Source organism: Myxine glutinosa, chromosome 1 (genome assembly GCF_964187855.1).
Source record: "Myxine glutinosa chromosome 1, kmMyxGlut1.1, whole genome shotgun sequence".
NCBI lineage: Eukaryota > Metazoa > Chordata > Myxini > Myxiniformes > Myxinidae > Myxine > Myxine glutinosa.
The window spans coordinates 150840707-150859658 of record NC_136261.1 but is presented as its reverse complement, the minus strand read 5'-3'; the positions used below and the strand labels follow the sequence as shown (position 1 = coordinate 150859658).

Below are 18952 nucleotides of genomic sequence, written 5' to 3'. Positions count from 1 at the left end.
CCGACGTGGAGATCGGTTTCTGAGGTTTGGGACATGGAATGTAGGGACAATGACAGGGAGATCAGGAGAAGTGGTGGAAGTATTGGTCGGAAGAAGAGTGGACATATGTTGTGGGCAAGAGATGAGATGGAAGGGAAGTGGTGTGAGAATGGTGAAGGGTAGGCAGGGACAGAAATACAAGTTTGTGTGGCAAGGGTGCCTGGAGGGTGTGAATGGTGTTGGTGTCCTGTTTTCTGAGGAGTTTGTAGACAGTGTGGTGAGTGTGACTAGAGTAAGTGATAGGTTGATGATGGTGAAAATGATGATTGGAAAGCTCTTGATGAACGTCATCTCGGGATATGCTCCGCAGGCTGGTCGGAGCAATGAAGAGAAGGACAAGTTCTGGTGTGCGATAGAGAAGCTGATGGAAAACGTGAAAGATGAGGAAGTTGTTGTGGTAGGAGGAGACCTAAATGGACATGTGGGAAAGAGTATGGATGGTTTTGAGGGAGTTCATGGGGGTTACGGATATGGTGTGAGAAATGGAGAAGGTGGAAGGATTTTGGAGTTTGCTGATGGAGCTGATTTGTTGATTTGTAATACTCAGTTCCAGAAAGAGGATAATAAGCTTGTTACATACACGTCAGGTGGGTCGACGACAACCGTTGACTACCTGATGGTGCGTAGGCGAGATAGGGGGCACCTCCGTGACACAAAGGTGATCCCAGGGGAAGAGGCTGTTTCACAGCACCACTTGGTTGTCTGCGACATAAGGGTGAAAGGTGCGAGGAGAGCTCGGCGGGTGAAGTACCAACCGAGAATGAAGATGTGGAGGTTGAAAGAGGTGAAGTAAGGGAGGCATTAAAAGAGAGGCTGAGTAGGGTAGAGGATGATGTGGTTGACCTTGAAAGTGGTTGGATGTCAATGAAAGCTAATCTGTTGGGAGCCGTTGGTGAGGTATGTGGATGGACAAAAGGACCACCGAGGCACTCGGAAACATGGTGGTGGGATGATGAAGTTGGAAAGAGGATTGATGAGAAGAGGAAGAAGTTCAAGGAGTGGCAGAAGGCGAAGGGTACGGGAGCAGAAACAGCAGAGCATGAAAGTTATAAGGCAGCCAAGAAGGCTGCAAAGAACGAGGTAGCAAAGGCGCAGGAGGCATGTAGGAAAATGTTCGGAGAACGCTTGGATTCGGAAGAGGGTCAGAGAGCAGTATTCAGGATTGCAAAGCAGATAGCGAAAGAGAGGTGTGATGTGATGGGGGTGAGTTGCTTGAAGGATGAAGTGGGAAAAATCGTTGTGGACCCAGATGGAATTAAAGGAAGATGGAAAAGATATATGGAAATGCTGTTGAATACAGAGAATGAATGGGATGGCAACATAGAGAGTAACCCAGTTTTAGGACCGGCAGAGAAGATAACTGAGAAGGAAGTTGAGGAAGCGATAAAAGCAATGAAGAGTAGAAAAGCGGGAGGGCCAACGGGAGTTGTGGGAGATATGTTGAAGGCAGCAGGAAGTTGGGGTGTGAAGAGAATGACAGAGATCTGTAATCTGGCGGTGAAAGAAGGCCGCATTCCAGTGGATTGGGAACTGAGTACCCTCGTACCTCTATACAAGGGGAAAGGTGACCCTCTAGAGTGTGGCTCATACCGAGCGATAAAGTTATTGCAGCATGGAATGAAGGTATTGGAAAGGGTGTTGGAGAGGAGGATACGGAAGAAAGTGAAGATCGATGAAATGCAGTTTGGATTCATGCCAGGAAGAGGAATGACAGACGTGCTTTTTATTTTGAGGCAGTTGCAGGAGAAGTACATGGAGAAGAGGAAGAAGTTGTTTCTTGGGGTTGTTGATCTGGAGAAAGCATTCGACAGGGTTCCACGCAAAGTATTGACATGGGCAATGAGGAAGTTAGGAGTGGAGGAATGGTTTATCAGAGTCGTGATGGCAATGTACAAAAGAGCGCGCACAGCTGTAAGGACAAAGGACGGGAACAGTGGTGAGTTTGAGGTGAAGGTGGGAGTGCATCAGGGGTCGGTACTAAGTCCACTACTATTTGTAGCTGTGATGGAGGTGCTGGCTCGGAACGTAAAGGAGGGTTTACCGTGAGAGTTGTTGTCTGCAGATGATCTGGTGTTGATTGCGGAAAGTATGGATGGACTGAAGGAAAAGATGAACAAGTGGAAGGAATGTATGGAGACAAAAGGTCTGAAGGTGAATATCGGAAAGACGAAGGTGATGGCAAGTGGTAAAGCATGTGGTGAGGTGGAAAGAACTGGGAAGTGGCCCTGTGCTGTGTGCAGGAAGGGTGTCGGAGTGAACTCCATTCAATGTACAATGTGCTCTGAGTGGGTTCATCAAAAATGTAGTGGTCTGAGAGGGTCATTAACCAGTGTGGCAGCTACATTCAAATGTAAGGTGTGCACAGAGGGAGCTGCAGATGGAGGAAATGTTGAGTTGGATCTTGGAGACGGCATGAAACTGGAAGGTGTGAAAACATTTTGCTAACTCTGAGACATGCTGAATGGAGAAGGTGGATCAGACTCGGCAACGGTTGCTCGAGTGAGATGTGCATGGAAGAAGTTTCGGGAACTGAGTGGCATGCTGATGAGGAGGGGAGTGTCGTTGAAGCTGAAGGGAAAGGCGTATGCTGCATGTGTGAGAAGTGTTATGATTTATGGGAGCGAGACATGGGTAATGAATGTAGAGCAGCAACGAAGGTTGGAAAGGGTGGAAATGCAAATGGTTCGATGGATGTGCGGAGTATCGTTGAGAGAGAGGAAGACAAATGATGAATTGCGAAAAATGATGGGAATAGAGCCTGTGATTGATGTTGTGAAGAGGAACAGGTTGAGATGGTTTGGTCATGTGTTGAGGAAGGATGAAAGTGACTGGTTGAGAAGAGTGATGGAAATGAATGTAGAAGGAAGTAGAGGACGGGGAAGACCGAGAAAGACTTGGCCAAAGATGGTGGAAGAAGAAATGCGGGCAAGGGGGTTAACAAGGAGAGATGCAGAAAATAGGGCAAGATGGAGAAGATTGTCATGGGGACCGCAAGGCTAACCCCCACTCTAGCAGGGAAAATGGCCTTAAAATGCATGTTGTTGTTGTTGTTGTTGAGGGGGTAGGGGGTTTACACCATTAATGGACATGACGGGGAGTTGGTCGTCATGTGTGGGCAACCTCTGCACACGAATCTCTTGAACGTTTTAGCCTAAACATCAGCCATGACTTTTTCCTGATCAACATCAGCTCAGCCACAGAGTAGGCATCCTCCATCGATTCTTCCTCTCCTCCCTCTCCTCTTTTCCTGTTCATTCGTTCCCTTGATGTTTGTTTTCCTGTCATTTTACATTGTTTTTACATGAGCCACGCTCCTGTAAAGCAAAGAAGAAAAACAACAATACGTCACATGTTTTTTTTAGTCTCACCCATTCCTGAAGGGACATTCCCTGGCAAAAAAAATCAAAAAACACATGGTGGTGATAATTGTGGCCGTCAAAGAAATAGTTGTCACTAGCCGAAACCCGTGGAACATCCACGGAAGGGAGGATGTGGTGTATGGATAGAGTGTACCATTATGGATGGCATATGGGATTTGCTTGTCGGAGTAAGAGTTAGGAAGAAAGATGAGAATGAAGAGTGCGTATATGAACAACGTATTTATTGCAATCTACTTAAATGACAATGCTACGATATACTTTTGAAAATATCACGTACCGTCTCGAAGTCAATGCCATCCTTTTATCTCTTCGTATACAACTCACTGATTTCTACCTTATCGTGAACAGGGTAAAGCCTACTTTGATAATCATGAACGGTGGCAGATGCAGGAGTTGGTGAAACGAAAGGGGGGGGGGGGGGGGGCTGATCATGACCTACCCGACGCCACATGGCCTACGCCATTTCATTTGTTGAGATCATGGCCACAACGGAAACACAACTGGATAGGTAGGGCCTAGGCCTACGCCTACGTTTCGTCACTCGGCGAAGTACACTTTGTTTTAAGCTTTCAGAAGCTGAAGCCTTGTTATTTATTGCTTTATATGATACTGATGGGCTGCTGATCGGTTTCACTTCGTCGTAATCACAGTATATGGAATAAATTATGGTAAACCCACCTGATGAGGTTAGCGTACACCGCGATCGATGACACCGGCACAAATGGCGGAATGCATGCTCTGGATTGTCCACTCAGTGGACGGCTTGCTGTCGCCTTCGACTGTCCAATCAGCGGACGGCTTGCTGCGCCTTCATCCAGCAGACGCCAATACGATGGCGTCGTAAGATGGCGTCGTATCGGCAGTTAATCGGATGCTTTTGGGCCCCAACGTCGGCTAATTCAGATTTTTCGAGTATGTCTGTACGTGATAAACAAAGAGCGCGGTTCGTAGATCGTAAATCCATTAGTGCCGTGGGCATCGGGTCACTGGGTGCGGCGTAAAAGGGATAACAAAGTCGAGTCCTTACGGTATTATTATATAGATAGTAATATCTGTAGTCTAAATATTCCTTTAATTGACCCTCTACTTATCAAGACTTCTTTGAAAACATTTTTGTTTCAGAAAGCTTTCTCTCATCTATATATACAGACTTGGCATTTAATATGGATTTTTTTTTTTCTTGACTTGGGTTTACTTTCTTAACTCAGTATATCAATCTAGTGAGTTTCTGTTACACTTTGGTGATTTATCTATCTATAATTCCACTAATCTCTGTGTGTATGTGTGTGTGTATGTATGCGACAACGATTTCTCGACAACTACCGGTCCGATATACTTGAAACTTGCCAGGTATATTGCTGGGGACCCGAGGATGTGCCTTTTCAAGGTTTGAAATTAATCGGACAAGTACTTACCGAGCTATGGCGATTTAGCCGTTCGCCGTTCGCTTTGGCGTTGCGAATGGACCAAACCATTCCATGTAAATAGAGGGGGGGGTTCTGTGGTCGTTGCAAATGGACGAAACCATTTCATGTAAATAGAGGGGGGGGATTGTCACTGTACTCGCAAGCCGTTCGCCGTTCGCTTTGGCGTTGCGAATGGACCAAACCATTTCATGTAAATAGAGGGGGGGGATATAATTTTAGATAGATATATAGTACGGGCATATATATAGTACGGGCATGCCCTAGTTTGTTAAAAGAACCATGTCACTGATTGTCTGTCGCAGCAAGAAGTCAACAACAGGATTATATCACAGGTGGCGTGGCAAAATGTACGGACAGGTGCATTTGATGATTGGCTTCACAGTCGGGTATACAAGGGTTGTTGCGTTCTGTATTAGTGGAAAACAACTGCTGCACGTCTCCAAAGGTTATTGCCGCTTCCTCTCGAGATGGTCCGTCAACTCGACAATGCTGTTTGTCATGGAGTGGTGGCTTTACTAAATTACGGCATGAAACAGCGTGCTATTGCCCGGCAGTATGGCATCACTCAAGGTCAGGTGTCAAAGATCCTGAAACAAAATGCTCAGAGGGGTGTCCCTACTCCAATACCGAGGCCAGGACGTCCCCGCAGAACCACAAGGAGGGATGATCACCAGCTGCACCGGTTAGTCCGCAATGGCCGTACCAAGTCAGCTAATCGGCTTAGGGCTGAGTGGCAGCAACTGACAAATGTGCCTGTATCCAGAAGGCTAGTCAACCAACGACTGGTTCAAGCAGGCTATCATGCCAGGCGTCCCCTGAGAAAGCCACGCCTGACCAGACAACACCGCCAGCGCCGATTGCAGTGGACCAGAGAGCACCGTCAATGGCAGCCAGGACACTGGAATCACGTGATCTTCAGTGACGAGTCTAGATTTCTGGTCTATCGTCAAGATGGTCACGTCCGAGTGTGCAGACAAGTGCATGAAGCCTACAACAAAGATTGTATAGTGCCAAGAGTCCAAGCTGGAGGTGGTGGGGTGACCGTTTGGGCTGCTTTTCATGCAGGGGGCAAAACTGACCTGGTTGTTCTGAATGGAAACCTGAACCAGTTCAAGCACAGGGCCATTCTGGAAGAAACATTGCTTCCATTTGCTCGTGCAGCCTTTCGAGGAAACTTTGTCTTCCAAGATGACAATGCACGGCCTCATCGTGCTCGCATGATCAAACACTTTCTTGCTGACCGTGGTGTAGAGCATATGGAGTGGCCTGCCATGTCCCCGGATATGAATCCGATAGAGAACTTGTGGGCAGAATTAATGCGTCAAATCGACCACTTGGACCAGCAGCCGACCTCTGTGCGTGAATTGCAGCAGGCTATTGTCACTGCATGGCAAGCGATTCCTGTCCAAACCTTGGCACATCTCGTGAACAGCATGCCTCAACGTGTACGTGCTCTCCTGAATGCTCGTGGGGGTTACACGAAGTACTGAACTGTAATTTTACTGTCCGTAATCCCAGTCGTAATTTAACTTTAGTTTTTGTTATAAAAAAAAATTTGGCTAATGTGCAAAATAAAGAGATACTTCTGGAAAACGTACAGAAGTTTAACACAGTACTATCCATGAATTGAGTTCGATATCAGTTTACATCACTTTCAAGGATCAATTTATTTGTTTCGAAATGTCAAATGTGGTTTTTGTTTCTTTTAAAGGTCACATTAACAAAATCTAGAATAATTTCAACATAATTCCAATGAACTTTTGGTTCTAAGACATCTTGAAAAGTAAGTTCACCCCCACAAAAACAATATTCCATATTAAATGCCAAGTCTGTATAAAAGAAAGTTTTTGTTTGTTTGTTTGTTTGTTTGTTTGTCTGCACGCGCTAATCTCCTGAACGGTGAAAGATAGGAGGAAACCTCTGAAACAAAAAATGTTGGGACGGGCCCCGGGAAGGTTATAGGGTAGGTGGCGAGGCCGGTCGAGGCCGCTTCGGCCGGGCTGGGCCCATTTCGCAATAAATCTTCTTTCAAACTTCTCTTGAAGTACAACTTATGCACTTAATAGGAATATCTGACTGATTGCAACACATGCTTTCAAAATTCTCTCTCGCGGGGCCCGACAGAGGAAAGAACAAGGAATCGTTGAGCACTAACTGATATTGGACTCGCGTCAGACCTATGTACAGAAGATTAAATTCATTCAAAAAGAACCCGGGCAACGCCGGGTGCATTCAGCTCGTCCTTAATATATTTTACTTTGCTATAATTTTTTTTTTACTCTATTATAATAAAACATGTTGTATTCCATACTGTGCTTTTAATCTGTACCCATGAAACACTGTAAATTATCCTTCATCCATTTATGCACTTTGTTACTTTTCCACCTCCAAAAAGACTGAATTTTGAAACGCATTCAGTTTTCATTCTCCTTCTGATATTGTGATTTGACTTTATTTGTAGGACTTGGAAGAGGCACTCGTGCACAATAAGCGGTTGGAATCCAGGTTATCTGAGATGCAAGCGAGTTGCACATCTGCTCAGCAGCGTTATGCACGTTTGCAAGTAAGTGATGTTTTCTGAATTTGGCTTTTATATTTATTACCAAATTGTGTAATGCTCAAATGTAAGGTGGATTTTTTCAAGTTGCTGCATTTTCCCTCGGAATATCATATTGAAAGGGCCTGGGATATTGAATGTTTTACTATTGTGGTATTTTCTGACCCTAAAAGGTTGTTGTATTTCTCTTTCATTGTAGTACAGTATTACAATTGGAGTTGCTTTAAATTGGGTTGGCAGGTGTGGTGTTCCCATTTAAGCCAGCCCAAAGCTGATAACTTCGGCTTCACGCGGTTGAAACCAAAGCTTTCAGAATCATTGGTATCTCCCGCGATGAAGCAGATTCTGAGGGCCTATCTCTCTCTCACCACAGGCAGGTTGGTGGTCTATCTGTCTTCTACCGATTCCTCTCCGGCCTAGCTCCCCCAGTTCTGTCTGTGCTCTGTCCCCCAAATATTCCTACAGGACGCACAAGATCTGCCAGCAACCCTCTTATGGTTAAACTGCCAAAATCAAGACTCTCTATTCACCTTCGCTCTTTCATTCCTCTTTTCTCCCGCCTCTGGAACAAACTCCCTTACTCTCTTCAATCCCTCTCCTCCCTCCAGGTCTTTAAAACAGCTGTTCACCACCATCTCTTATCTTCCCCCATCTAAAACCTTGATCTTTTCTATCCCCGTTAAAAACACCCAAAATCCGCCTCTTTCAATCCCCAACTTCTTTCCTGAAATTCCTAGTAGTGTTCATTTGCTTTATACCGTGTACCCTTACCTCTTCCCCAGCCCTCTCCCTTCCACAGATCTGCTGACGTCCCTGTTCTCTACTGTTGTTGTGCTTGTGTGCTTCCCTCTCTCTCCCCCTCTTGTCTCCTGCTCCCTTAATTGTATGTTTTATGTGTCTGTGCATGTTTTCATATTCAATGTATTAGCTCTTACATGAACCTCAATTCTGTATACAAAAAAAAAAAAAAGACGTATTTGGACCAAACTTGGTGGACAAATTGGGTGTGTGGCAAGGAAAGATTGATTATATTTTAGTGAACATCATGATCCGAGATTTTTAAAAAAGGGATACAGCCATGACATTTTTTTGAAGATATATGATTTCAAGGATGATATCCCTGACCCATTAGCACAAAAATATTTTTGGGGGGGAGAATAATTAGCCAGATAATTGTCTTTTTAAATCGTACTATTTTCACTTCCATAATGCAAATGAGCTACTTCCATCGATTTGCATGACGTCACGGGGACACAACTCATTGACGGACATGTACGTCTGCATTTCATCCCAAGTTATTCTCGTGTTCAAGATGCCAATGTGCCAAGCTTTTAACTGTCCGAATTCTCGAGAAATTTGCCCACAGAACTCAGAAGTCGTTCTTTTGAATCCCTGGCCCACAAAAAGATCGTCTACGATCGTGCGCTTTGTGGTTGAAATTTTTAGCTTTATCACTTTGGAGTAGTTTGTGAAGACTCTATATATGAAGTTTGATTTTAAGGCATCATAAAGTAAGGTCATGTGGCATCAAAATGTGAAAACTTTGGAAGGGGTGGAGCTGGAGAATACTTTTGTAGGCCACTGTATCATTGTGTTTTTGAGGAGTGAAAGAGAGAGAATAACAACTTACCTCTTCAACGAAATGATGCCCAATGGTATTAGATTGAATTGTCACACACTTGATGCTTTATAAGTTTATAACTTACACATGAGCAAATTGTAAATTTATTTTAGGTGCAAGTAAGTCAATCTTCCCCTCACCCCAATGTTTCTCTCTTTTTCAGGAGTTACATGCCAAGAATATGCAAGAGCTGCGAGATGGGGGTCACGAAGCTCTGGTGATTATTGTTGAAGAGTACAAGGTTGGTGGAAAAATCATTTTCTTCTTCAGAGTTTTTAGGAGTACTCTGGTTATTTAGCGATCTTAGTGCAATGGAGATATTGAATATTGTTGCGGATCTCAGCGTCGGCCTTTTCCCCTTACCAAGGGGGGATTAGTCCCCTTGTCTTTTACTAGCCGACGGGACCCGGGACCTATGACGTCCTTCCCGGACAGCGTTAAGTAGGGTTTTAGGACTAATAATTCGCTATTACCTAAGTACTAACGCTGCCCAGAAACGAGGAAATAAGCCCCGCCCGAATCACGGGTGTTGGTGGATACGCCGAGCGGTAGCGAACCCGTGACCCGAGCCGTTATCAAGGACTAAACCCAATCCAAGCGGTCCGTAATCGTGCCACGCTTACCCAATGGAGGAAATCATGGAAACGGTCGAATTTGGAAGAAAGGAATAACACGATTTATTTACACTTTGTACAATAAGAAGAAGAAGAATACACAGTGCAGCCTTAAACAGCCTTAACTTATCCCAAGACAAACGGGCCCGTTCACACTCAGACACACTCACACGAGGTTGCAGACGAACAGGTTGATGGTCCAGGGATGGCGTCCAGGCAGCTCGCTCTCCGGTCCCCAACTCGCACCGCGAAGTAGATGAACAGACGGCAGGAGCTCTCCACGTGTCGTTTGGCACGCACGGGTTTATTACAGGGCGAACGGTAGGGCTGGCTTTGGCGGTTACACTTGCGGCTCAGCCGCGTACGTAATAAGCGGACAGTTCAATAAACGCGAACAATGCGCTTCTCAATCAATGGCCTCGAAACTGTCGTGTGCACGCCGGTCCTCTGAGTGCTCCAACAAGGGCTTGGCTTCAGTCCTCCCATTACAGTTCTCTTGCAATTCGAGCGCCTGCCTCTCCCTTCTCATAACTCAGGTCAGTCCTTGTACCAGTCCTCTTCCAGCCAGACCTTTTCAAGGGCTTTGTGTGAAGACTTATATAGCCTTGCCCAGGGAACCCTCTCGAACTTACTCGATGCGTCGTGCCACGCCCTATCAAGCCATGCCCTCAGCCCTGGTTGGCTGGGAGCCCTTACCGTCACCACCTCTGATGTGCTGCTTGTCGCGGCCACACCTCGACCCTCGCGCTCCTCCCTCTTCTTAGGCCTACCTCGTGGTTACCCGACTAGTTTCGAGCGAAACCAAGGGCAGCGAACACTGCTGGCAGCCAAAGCGTAACAAACTTGAGGGATGCCCAATGGGGCACGGGATCGAGTTTGCCCATGATGAAATTGAAGGGTGGCCGCAAAATGAAAAGGACCTAAGCTCATTTCTTTACACAACGCAGATGTCACTAGGGAAATGGCCTACTCTTACACATACTATGACATAACTAATTCTAATGGGCCTACGTGTTGCTTGTGGACTAACTATGGGGGGCAAACCTTTAACCTTTAATGATGTCATATATACAATCTCAAAACCGCAACACTGCCCCCCTCCTTCGCCAGGCTCGTCCCCGAGCCGAACCCACACAAGTGAGAACGACCGGTTTTGAGCAAGGGCCAGGACTACTTTTTAACTTCCGTGTGACACTTAGATGTGGTTCCCCTCTACATATAATCTAACACCCTGTATGCGACAGTTTTACGACACTAAATATGTCCCACCTACTGCGTTGTGTACTAACTAACAGATTCACACCCACAGCTAACCGAATTGGGGAAAGAATTCTCATACTATACATAAAGCCGGTGGGGAGCATGTTATTTACAAGACTAACTAATTATTTACAGTGCTACAACCCAGGACCTGTTCTTTTGTGGGAGAGAAATTTTGGAAGAGTGAAACACAGAATGCACTGCACCAATACACCATAAAGAAAATGCACAAAAATGCACAAAAATGCACAAAAATGCACAATTATCAAAATGCACAATGAATGTTTGCTGCTTGGCTGCTGCTGGGCTGCTGCTTCTTGCGTCTTCCTGCTTCGTCTTCGGTGTGCCGTAATAAAATTTGGAGATCTTCTTTCCTGCCACACCGGAATAAATAAAAAATGCACAAACCGTGTCCGTTTTTTTATTTATTTGCAGGGCCATCTCATGGTCGATCTGCGTGACTGTTACGTCACTTAGAATCAGTGGTCCGCAGGGCAAGATAATGTTTGCAGCAAAGGTCTGCTCCAGCAAAGGTGCCAGGCCACAGAACGTGTGGTCCATTAGGTGTACTGGTGCAGCCAGAGGTAGCAGAGTGCAGTGCAAAAGTGCAGCCGCATAGTTCAGGGTTCCTGCACACTCCCCTCAACAAAAATAATGGGTCCATGGGTGGAGAGGAAAGACAAAGCAGAGAGTCAGCGGAGGAAAGGGCGCAAAGGTACACGTCATGCAAGGCAATGCAACATGAGGGGCGCGGGAGAGCGAGCAGAGAAAGCTCGTCCCTAGCCGTACGTAACCCCCCATGTCAGCCTACACTACCCTTGCCCTTCCCTGTATTTACACTTACAAATTCGTCTCTACGTTCTGTCTCTTCTATCCCCCCTCTACTCCAAATTCGTCATCCAATCCCTCCCAAGAAGGAAGAGATGGAATATCACACATTGTCCCATTCCGTCGAGATGCGTCTCACCCATCCAGACGTTTACAAAATCTGGTGTGGAGTTCCGTCTCCTTGGTGAGTGGATGTGGATGGTGTGAAGAGATTCGCATCCTAACTATACTCTAATCACATTAACTCAGTTACACTACCCGGGGTCATGCCCTGCCAATTGGCATCTTTAAACTATGCGGTTCTAAAAACCAATTCCCATTGACCCACCCTGTGGTGCCCTACAATTTGGGTCTCACTCCCCATTTTTTCACTACTGTGCCTTCGCACAATTTCGGGGCTGGGTCGTGTGGCTCCACTAGCAGGTCCAACTACCTGCGCACCTCCGCCACTGAAGTCGCCACCCGAGCTTACCATGCTCCTTACAACTACCCTAAATCGGGGAAGGCCCCTCCTGGCTCTCTCACCCCTCTGATGCCCTCTCTGGCATTGGGCTACCCGGGACCTCTCCTAGGATCCCCGGGCCCCACTGAACACTAGTCTGACTCTAACTGGCTCCCAGAGCCTACCTGCGGCCTCACCTGGCCGACAGACTACCAGTGGCGGAGTGCCCCAACAACAATACTCACCAACAGGCCCACACGCCCAGCCATTTCCACAGACTCATGCACCCATCCAAGCAATACCTTGCTTCTACCTGCACCACAGGTGTCAATATCCAACAATTTACCTAAACCCTCTACCTAACTTTAAACTACCCTCCCCGGGTATTCGTGAAGGGGTCCATCTTCCCCCATCCACTCCTTCGCACCATGCACTCCACACCACTCATTCCACACCACTTACTCCCACCAAGCATTCCACACCAAATATTCTCCACTTGCACACCATGCAAGTCCATTCACTCAACACAATTCCATTCGTCCTCAATACACCACTTATACACTTCTCTGGGCATCCCCGACCAATTCTTCATTTGCTCACGCTCACCACAAAGATTCCCATTCAATTCCTCATTTTCTCAAGCTCATCACAAAGATTCGCAATCTCAAGCTCATACACACAGCATCATCTAACTAAATACTTCCCTCTAATACTCGTGGTTTCCCGTCTTCCCTTACACTAAGCACACCCTCGTCATTATCATCCATCTAATCTGACTACGTCCCCTCTACCTGTACCAATGTCACTACTTAAATCTCGTCCCTATTGTCATCTCTAAATCCCTAACAATATCCTAGCCCGCCCTCGGCTAGTTTTCACTGCCACCCCCATAATCTAAAGCTCATGTGCCCCAAAAGAATGGTAAAGCCACCATTCGCCAACGCCATTACTATCTGTCCACTACTCTCGAGCCTCTCCGTGCGGCAATACATTTCCATCACAGCTCGGCTTTGAAAAGCCGAGCAATGCATGCGGGTGGTTGGTCTCCTGTTGGTTGGGTCCGTCCAGCATTTTCGATTCTGGGGAGGAGGCATGCTTGGGCCGAGGTTCCAGGCACCAACCCTGCGTGAGGCTTTGCGGCCCCATGCACGGTGGCCCAGCCTCCCCCGGTCGGAGCACCGCGCCCGCCAGGGGGCGAAGGTCCGACCTCTCCTTCCTCCCCTTGAACTGTGCTGTTCGCCTTTCCCGTCAAAGCGCGGCACCGGCCATACAGGGTGGGGCCCGGCACGAATCGTGCACGGCGCTCCTTGCGAGACCGCTGCGGCAACGATCCCCGCCGGTCCCCGCAGCACACAAAGCGCACCACGCCCCGAGAGCTCACGTCGGCTATACGTCGGCCTAGACGCTCCCCTGGTCTGCGCCGATGCTTGAGTCGCATTCTCACACTCACACGCGACCCTTCCCATACTCATTCCACACCGAGGCGTCCCAGCGCCTCTCATACACCCCCTGCACTCCGTTATTGCACTTTCTCGTGCACACCACCCAGGCGCACTCATGCCGCTTGCACACTTCATGATCACACACTCCTCTGTTACACACTCCGTAACACACTTGGCCATTGCACACCCTCGCGTACACTCTCCCGTTACGTACTCCGTAACAACCATGGGTGTGCACTCTTTTGCTGTACACCCAATCACGTGCTCTGCTGTGCACTCCCGCACACTCTCTTCGGCCATCGTACACTCTGTGTCACACTCCGTTCCACACTCCGTTTCACACTCTTCTTCAACACACTCTTCCCACATACACTCCGTCTTACACTCACGCTCCGGCGCCGTTTGCACACGCGCGCCATTCGTTTTCGTACAGTGCACCACGGACCTTCCATGAGCGCACGGGTTGCGTCTCGATCCCAAGCGCGCGAAAAATCTTTTCGCGCCAAACACTTTCGTGCCATACATTTTCGTGCCATACACGCTCCTACTCACCTTCGGGATTCTCTTCTCTGCCAACCGTACCTGCAAACTTTCATTTGGGTTAGGCAGCACCACATCACGATGCAAACATGGACTTTGAGTGCAATCCATTTCTTTCTTCGATTCAATCTCTAATTCTGCCGTCTCTTCGTCCCCAATTTCAACTATACACATTTCATTTTCTTTTTCCATTTCCTCGACGACCGCTGGCACCAATAAAATTTTATTTTCCAATTCGGCGGCCGCCAGCTTTTCCATACCCCGAGTCGCAATTTCTATTCCGGTCAACTTAACTGCGCTTTGCTCAACCTCGCTTTCCACGCGCTCCTCACGTCGCACTACCCCGTCACGTACCAATGCGACTTTCCCGGCTGACCTGCACCTTATGTCTTTCCCCATCTCCTTTATTACCTCCCCTCGGGTGTCCATTTTTTTCTCTTGGATGTCCATTTTCCCATTTAATTTATTTATGACATTTTTCAGCTCGCCCTGATTACACCTTGCTTTGTCCCTCATTTCTTTTATTTCCTTGGTGGATTTGTCTCCCATTTTTTTTTTTAGTTCTGCCATGAATTGCGCCATGAAGGCTTGCATGTCTACCACCCCCACTTGCGCAGCGGCTGCAGCCCTCGTCGCCATGTGCGAGGCGCCGCCATTTTCTTCCCCTGCTACCTCTGCCATCGCACTCTCATCAATTACATCCTCCATTTCTCCCAATTCTTCCCAGGGGTCCTGGGTTATTACTTCCTCTCCCTCTACCTCATCATTTACCCCCACCGGCATCCGACCGTCTTGGCTATCCATGGCACGAATTTAAATTTGGATTTTACTAATTAAATTTCGGCCGTTCGTAATTTTGAGTGCGTTAAGCGCACTTCGGGTCCAATCCAAACTCCTGACACCAATTGTTGCAGCCAATATGCACAATTGGTGTCCAAAATTTGGTCTAAAAAATTTAGTCCCAGGTTCCAAATCCCCACTCCTGACTACCAATTGTTGCGGATCTCAGCGTTGACCTTTTGCCCTTACCAAGGGGGGATTAGTCCCCTTGTCTTTTACTAGCCGACGGGACCCGGGACTTATGACGTCCTTCCCGGACAGCGTTAAGTAGGGTTTTACGACTAAGAATTCGCTATTACCTAGGTAGTAACGCTGCCCAGAAACGAGGAAATAAGCCCCGCCCGATTCACGGGTGTTGGTGGATACGCCGAGTGGTAGCGAACCCATGACCCGAGCCGTTATCAAGGACTAAACCAGATCCAAGCGGTCCGTAATCATGCCACGCTTACCCAATGGAGGAAATCACGGAAACGGTCGAATTTGGAAGAAAGGAATAACACGATTTATTTACACTTTGTACAATAAGAAGAAGAAGAATACACAGTGCAGCCTTAAACAGTCTTAACTTATCCCAATACAAACGGGCCCGTTCACACTCAGACACACTCACACGAGGTTGCAGACGAACAGGTTGATGGTCCAGGGATGGCGTCCAGGCAGCTCGCTCTCCGGTCCCCAACTCGCACCGCGAAGTAGATGAACAGACGACAGGAGCTCTCCACGTGTCGTTTGGCACGCACGGGATTATTACAGGGCGAACGGTAGGGCCGGCTTTGGCGGTTACACTTGCGGCTCAGCTGCGTACGTAATAAGCGGACAGTTCAATAAACGCGAACAATGCGCTTCTCAATCAATGGCCTCAAAACTGTCGTGTGCACACCGGTCCTCTGAGTGCTCCAACAAGGGCTTGGCTTCAGTCCTCCCAATACAGTACTCTTGCAATTCGAGCGCCTGCCCCTCCCTTCTCATAACTCAGGTCAGTCCTCGTACCAGTCCTCTTCCAGCCAGACCTTTTCAAGGGCTTTGTGTGAAGACTTATATCGCCTTGCCCAGCGAACCCTCTCAAACTTACTCGATGCGTCGTGCCACGCCCTATCAAGCCATGCCCTCTCAGCCCTGGTTGGCTGGGAGCCCTTACCGTCACCGCCTCTGACGTGCTGCTTGTTGCGGCCACACCTCGAACATCGCGCTCCTCCCTCTTCTTAGGCCTACCTCGTGGTTACCCGACTAGTTTTGAGCGAAACCAAGGGCAGCGAACGCTGCTGGCGGCCAAAGCGTAACATACTTGAGGGATGCCAAATGGGGCGCGGGATCGAGTTTGCCCATGATGAAATTGAAGGGTGGCCGCAAAATGAAAAGGACCTAAGCTCATTTCTTTACACAACGCAGATGTCACTAGGGAAATGGCCTACTCTTACACATACTATGACATAACTAATTCTAATGGGCCTACGTGTTGCTTGTGGACTAACTATGGGGGGCAAACCTTTAACCTTTAATGATGTCATATATACAATCTCAAAACCGCAACAATATAATATGCTTCTTGATTTTGTAAACCTCTTGGAAATTCGCTGAAGAATACACCACTCAAGTGCAGCCGTCTATAATCCTGTTTAGCTCCGGGTATGGTGGTGAAATGGCACCACTGATTCTACTATTAATATGCTGTTTTTTGTTTTTTGTTTTGTATTTAAAACGTTAGACAAAGGATAAAATGTTTGGGGGGAGGGGGGGGGGGTTGGGGGAGAAAAGAAAATCAAGGAAAAAAGCAATACAGCAAAGGAAAGAACTTAAGTTTACAAAATACCAACGGGGGTAGGGAAGCCTCGAGGGACCAGGCCACGTACGCTGTGCGGACAAAAAACGAATAATTACACACGAGTTTGCACGAATTACAAACCAAGGCTAACTAGAAACACACAGGAACACATACACAATAAAATAACCAGTGTAAATTTCACAAAGACACGAATGGGAAAATACTTAACTTTGATGGCGTGGAGAGCTCGAAGGACTCTTCCTCGCCGGAGGAACCGGAAGCGGACGTCAAGCGGAAGTCTGTACAAAGCAGCACAATGTCATGCACATCAATTAAACATAAGCAAACTTTTTAGAGCTGTTGCACAAATAATCATGTGGTGCTGTTCTGTTCATGATCCATGCAAGTGCTTTGTGTCTATTTTGAGAAAATCTTACATGTCTTTTTATGAATTGTAACCCTGACTTGCAGGCATTCTCGATGCACTTCAGGCCGTCCCCGTAATTCCCAGACTTTGTATATTGTCATGTGACTACCCTGTGTGGTGAACACCCCAGGGTGACACGGAGGACCAAACGAGCTTAACACTCCGAGGCGTTCAATTCAATATGACGGTATTTGCTATACGCACGGGGAGGAAGAGACCGAAGAGTGCTTACCTTCACAGATCCCACCGGCAGTCCTCAAACCTGCAATAAATCAACACAAACTGAGACGAGTTTAAAATGTACAAGAAAATGCCGGTAACAAAATAAAACACGGTCAAATAACAATAAATTCCTAAATTGGAGCGCTCCCAAACAGACCCGAACACAGACAAAGGATAAAATAACTGGAACTAAATATGTGTCTGTGTGCACTTAGCTCTGGTCGGCTGGGGTGTCTCGTCAGGGATCGTCAAGATCATCTGAGGCCTTGGCATCTTTGCACGTGAAACGCGCTCGTTGGCATGAAGTAGGCCGCCCGCGTGAAGCGAACGAGCAGGCGTGCAGTTTGCTCTTCCAGCCGTGTCTGTCCTCACGATCTCTGAACGGAAAACCGCAGTTCCCGGCCCATGGCTCTTCCTCCTCACGACCACTAGCAAGATGTCCTAACACAGCCCTTTGTGATGGTGTCCAAAATCAGAAGGGGTGAGAATACATCGATGCTGAGAGAGATCAAAATGCGACCGTTCGCTATCGGATCCAGAATCAGAAGGCACGAGAAGGTGTCAGTACACAACCGTTCACGATGAGATCCACAATGAGAAGGGGAAAGAGCAATAGCGACCGTTCACCAACAGTTCGAAAACGAGAAGGCGCAAGAGGACGTCGATGCTGAGAGAGCCACAATGCGACCGTTCGCTAACAAAGTCCAGAACAAGAAGAAACGAGAAGCTGTCGGCACACGACCGTCCACCACCACACCCAAACAGAGAAGGAAAAATGTCCGCCATTCCAAGTATTTTGTACGCGTGGCTCTGACATCATCTGTGCCTGCTTCACCAATCCCCTACTCCCTTCTTACCAGTTATCTGTGCCAATCAAATCCCAGCCAATCTCTGCTCTTCAGGGCGTGGCTCATGGCCCTGCCTGTCCTGTGTGCTGACCAAGTCGGTGTTATCCACGGTAATGCTTCATGCCTTGTTTCCGGTTGGTTTTTTAATTTTTTCTGGTTGGCGATTTCTGGCTAGGTGTCTAGTGCGGTGTCATAAGGAACAGAGGAATAACTTACAGAGGCAATTACAAACAGGGAATCAATTACCCATAATCCCTCGCTAATTAACAAGCCCCACCCCTCTGATGGGGACGAAGATACAAGCGTTACTGACATCCGGTCTACACAAATTCCCTACTTATGATACATTGAGGTTTCTTCTTCTTCACGACAATCGTAGCACACTAATCTATATACTCTACCTGGACTAAGGTATCCCTACCCCCCACAATTATAAATTATGTCCTATCAATTTAATTGGCCACAAGTGGACTTCACTTAAGTTGTAGAGACATTTCAAGGATGACCAAAGGAAATTGGATGCACCTGAGCTCGATTTGGAGTGTTATAGCAAAGAGGTTGAATACTCATTGACTCGAGACATTTCAGCCTTTCATTTTTAATTCTTTTGTTAAAATTACAAATTCCACTTGGACATTATGGGGTTTTATGTGTAGATCAGTGACAAAAAAATGTCAATTTAATCCATTTTAAATTCAGGCTG

At 47.2% G+C, this 18952-nt stretch overlaps 1 protein-coding gene across 1 annotated transcript in view; it reads left to right on the top strand.

Moving 5' to 3' along the window:
* Positions 1-18952, top strand: part of CCDC91 (coiled-coil domain containing 91) — a 126085-nt gene that overhangs the window by 73999 nt on the left and 33134 nt on the right. Inside the window, exons 6-7 of the mRNA XM_068119939.2 lie at positions 7308-7409; positions 9188-9265. Of these exons, the coding sequence (XP_067976040.2) occupies positions 7308-7409; positions 9188-9265 (180 nt within the window). The remainder of the gene's footprint in view (positions 1-7307; positions 7410-9187; positions 9266-18952) is intronic.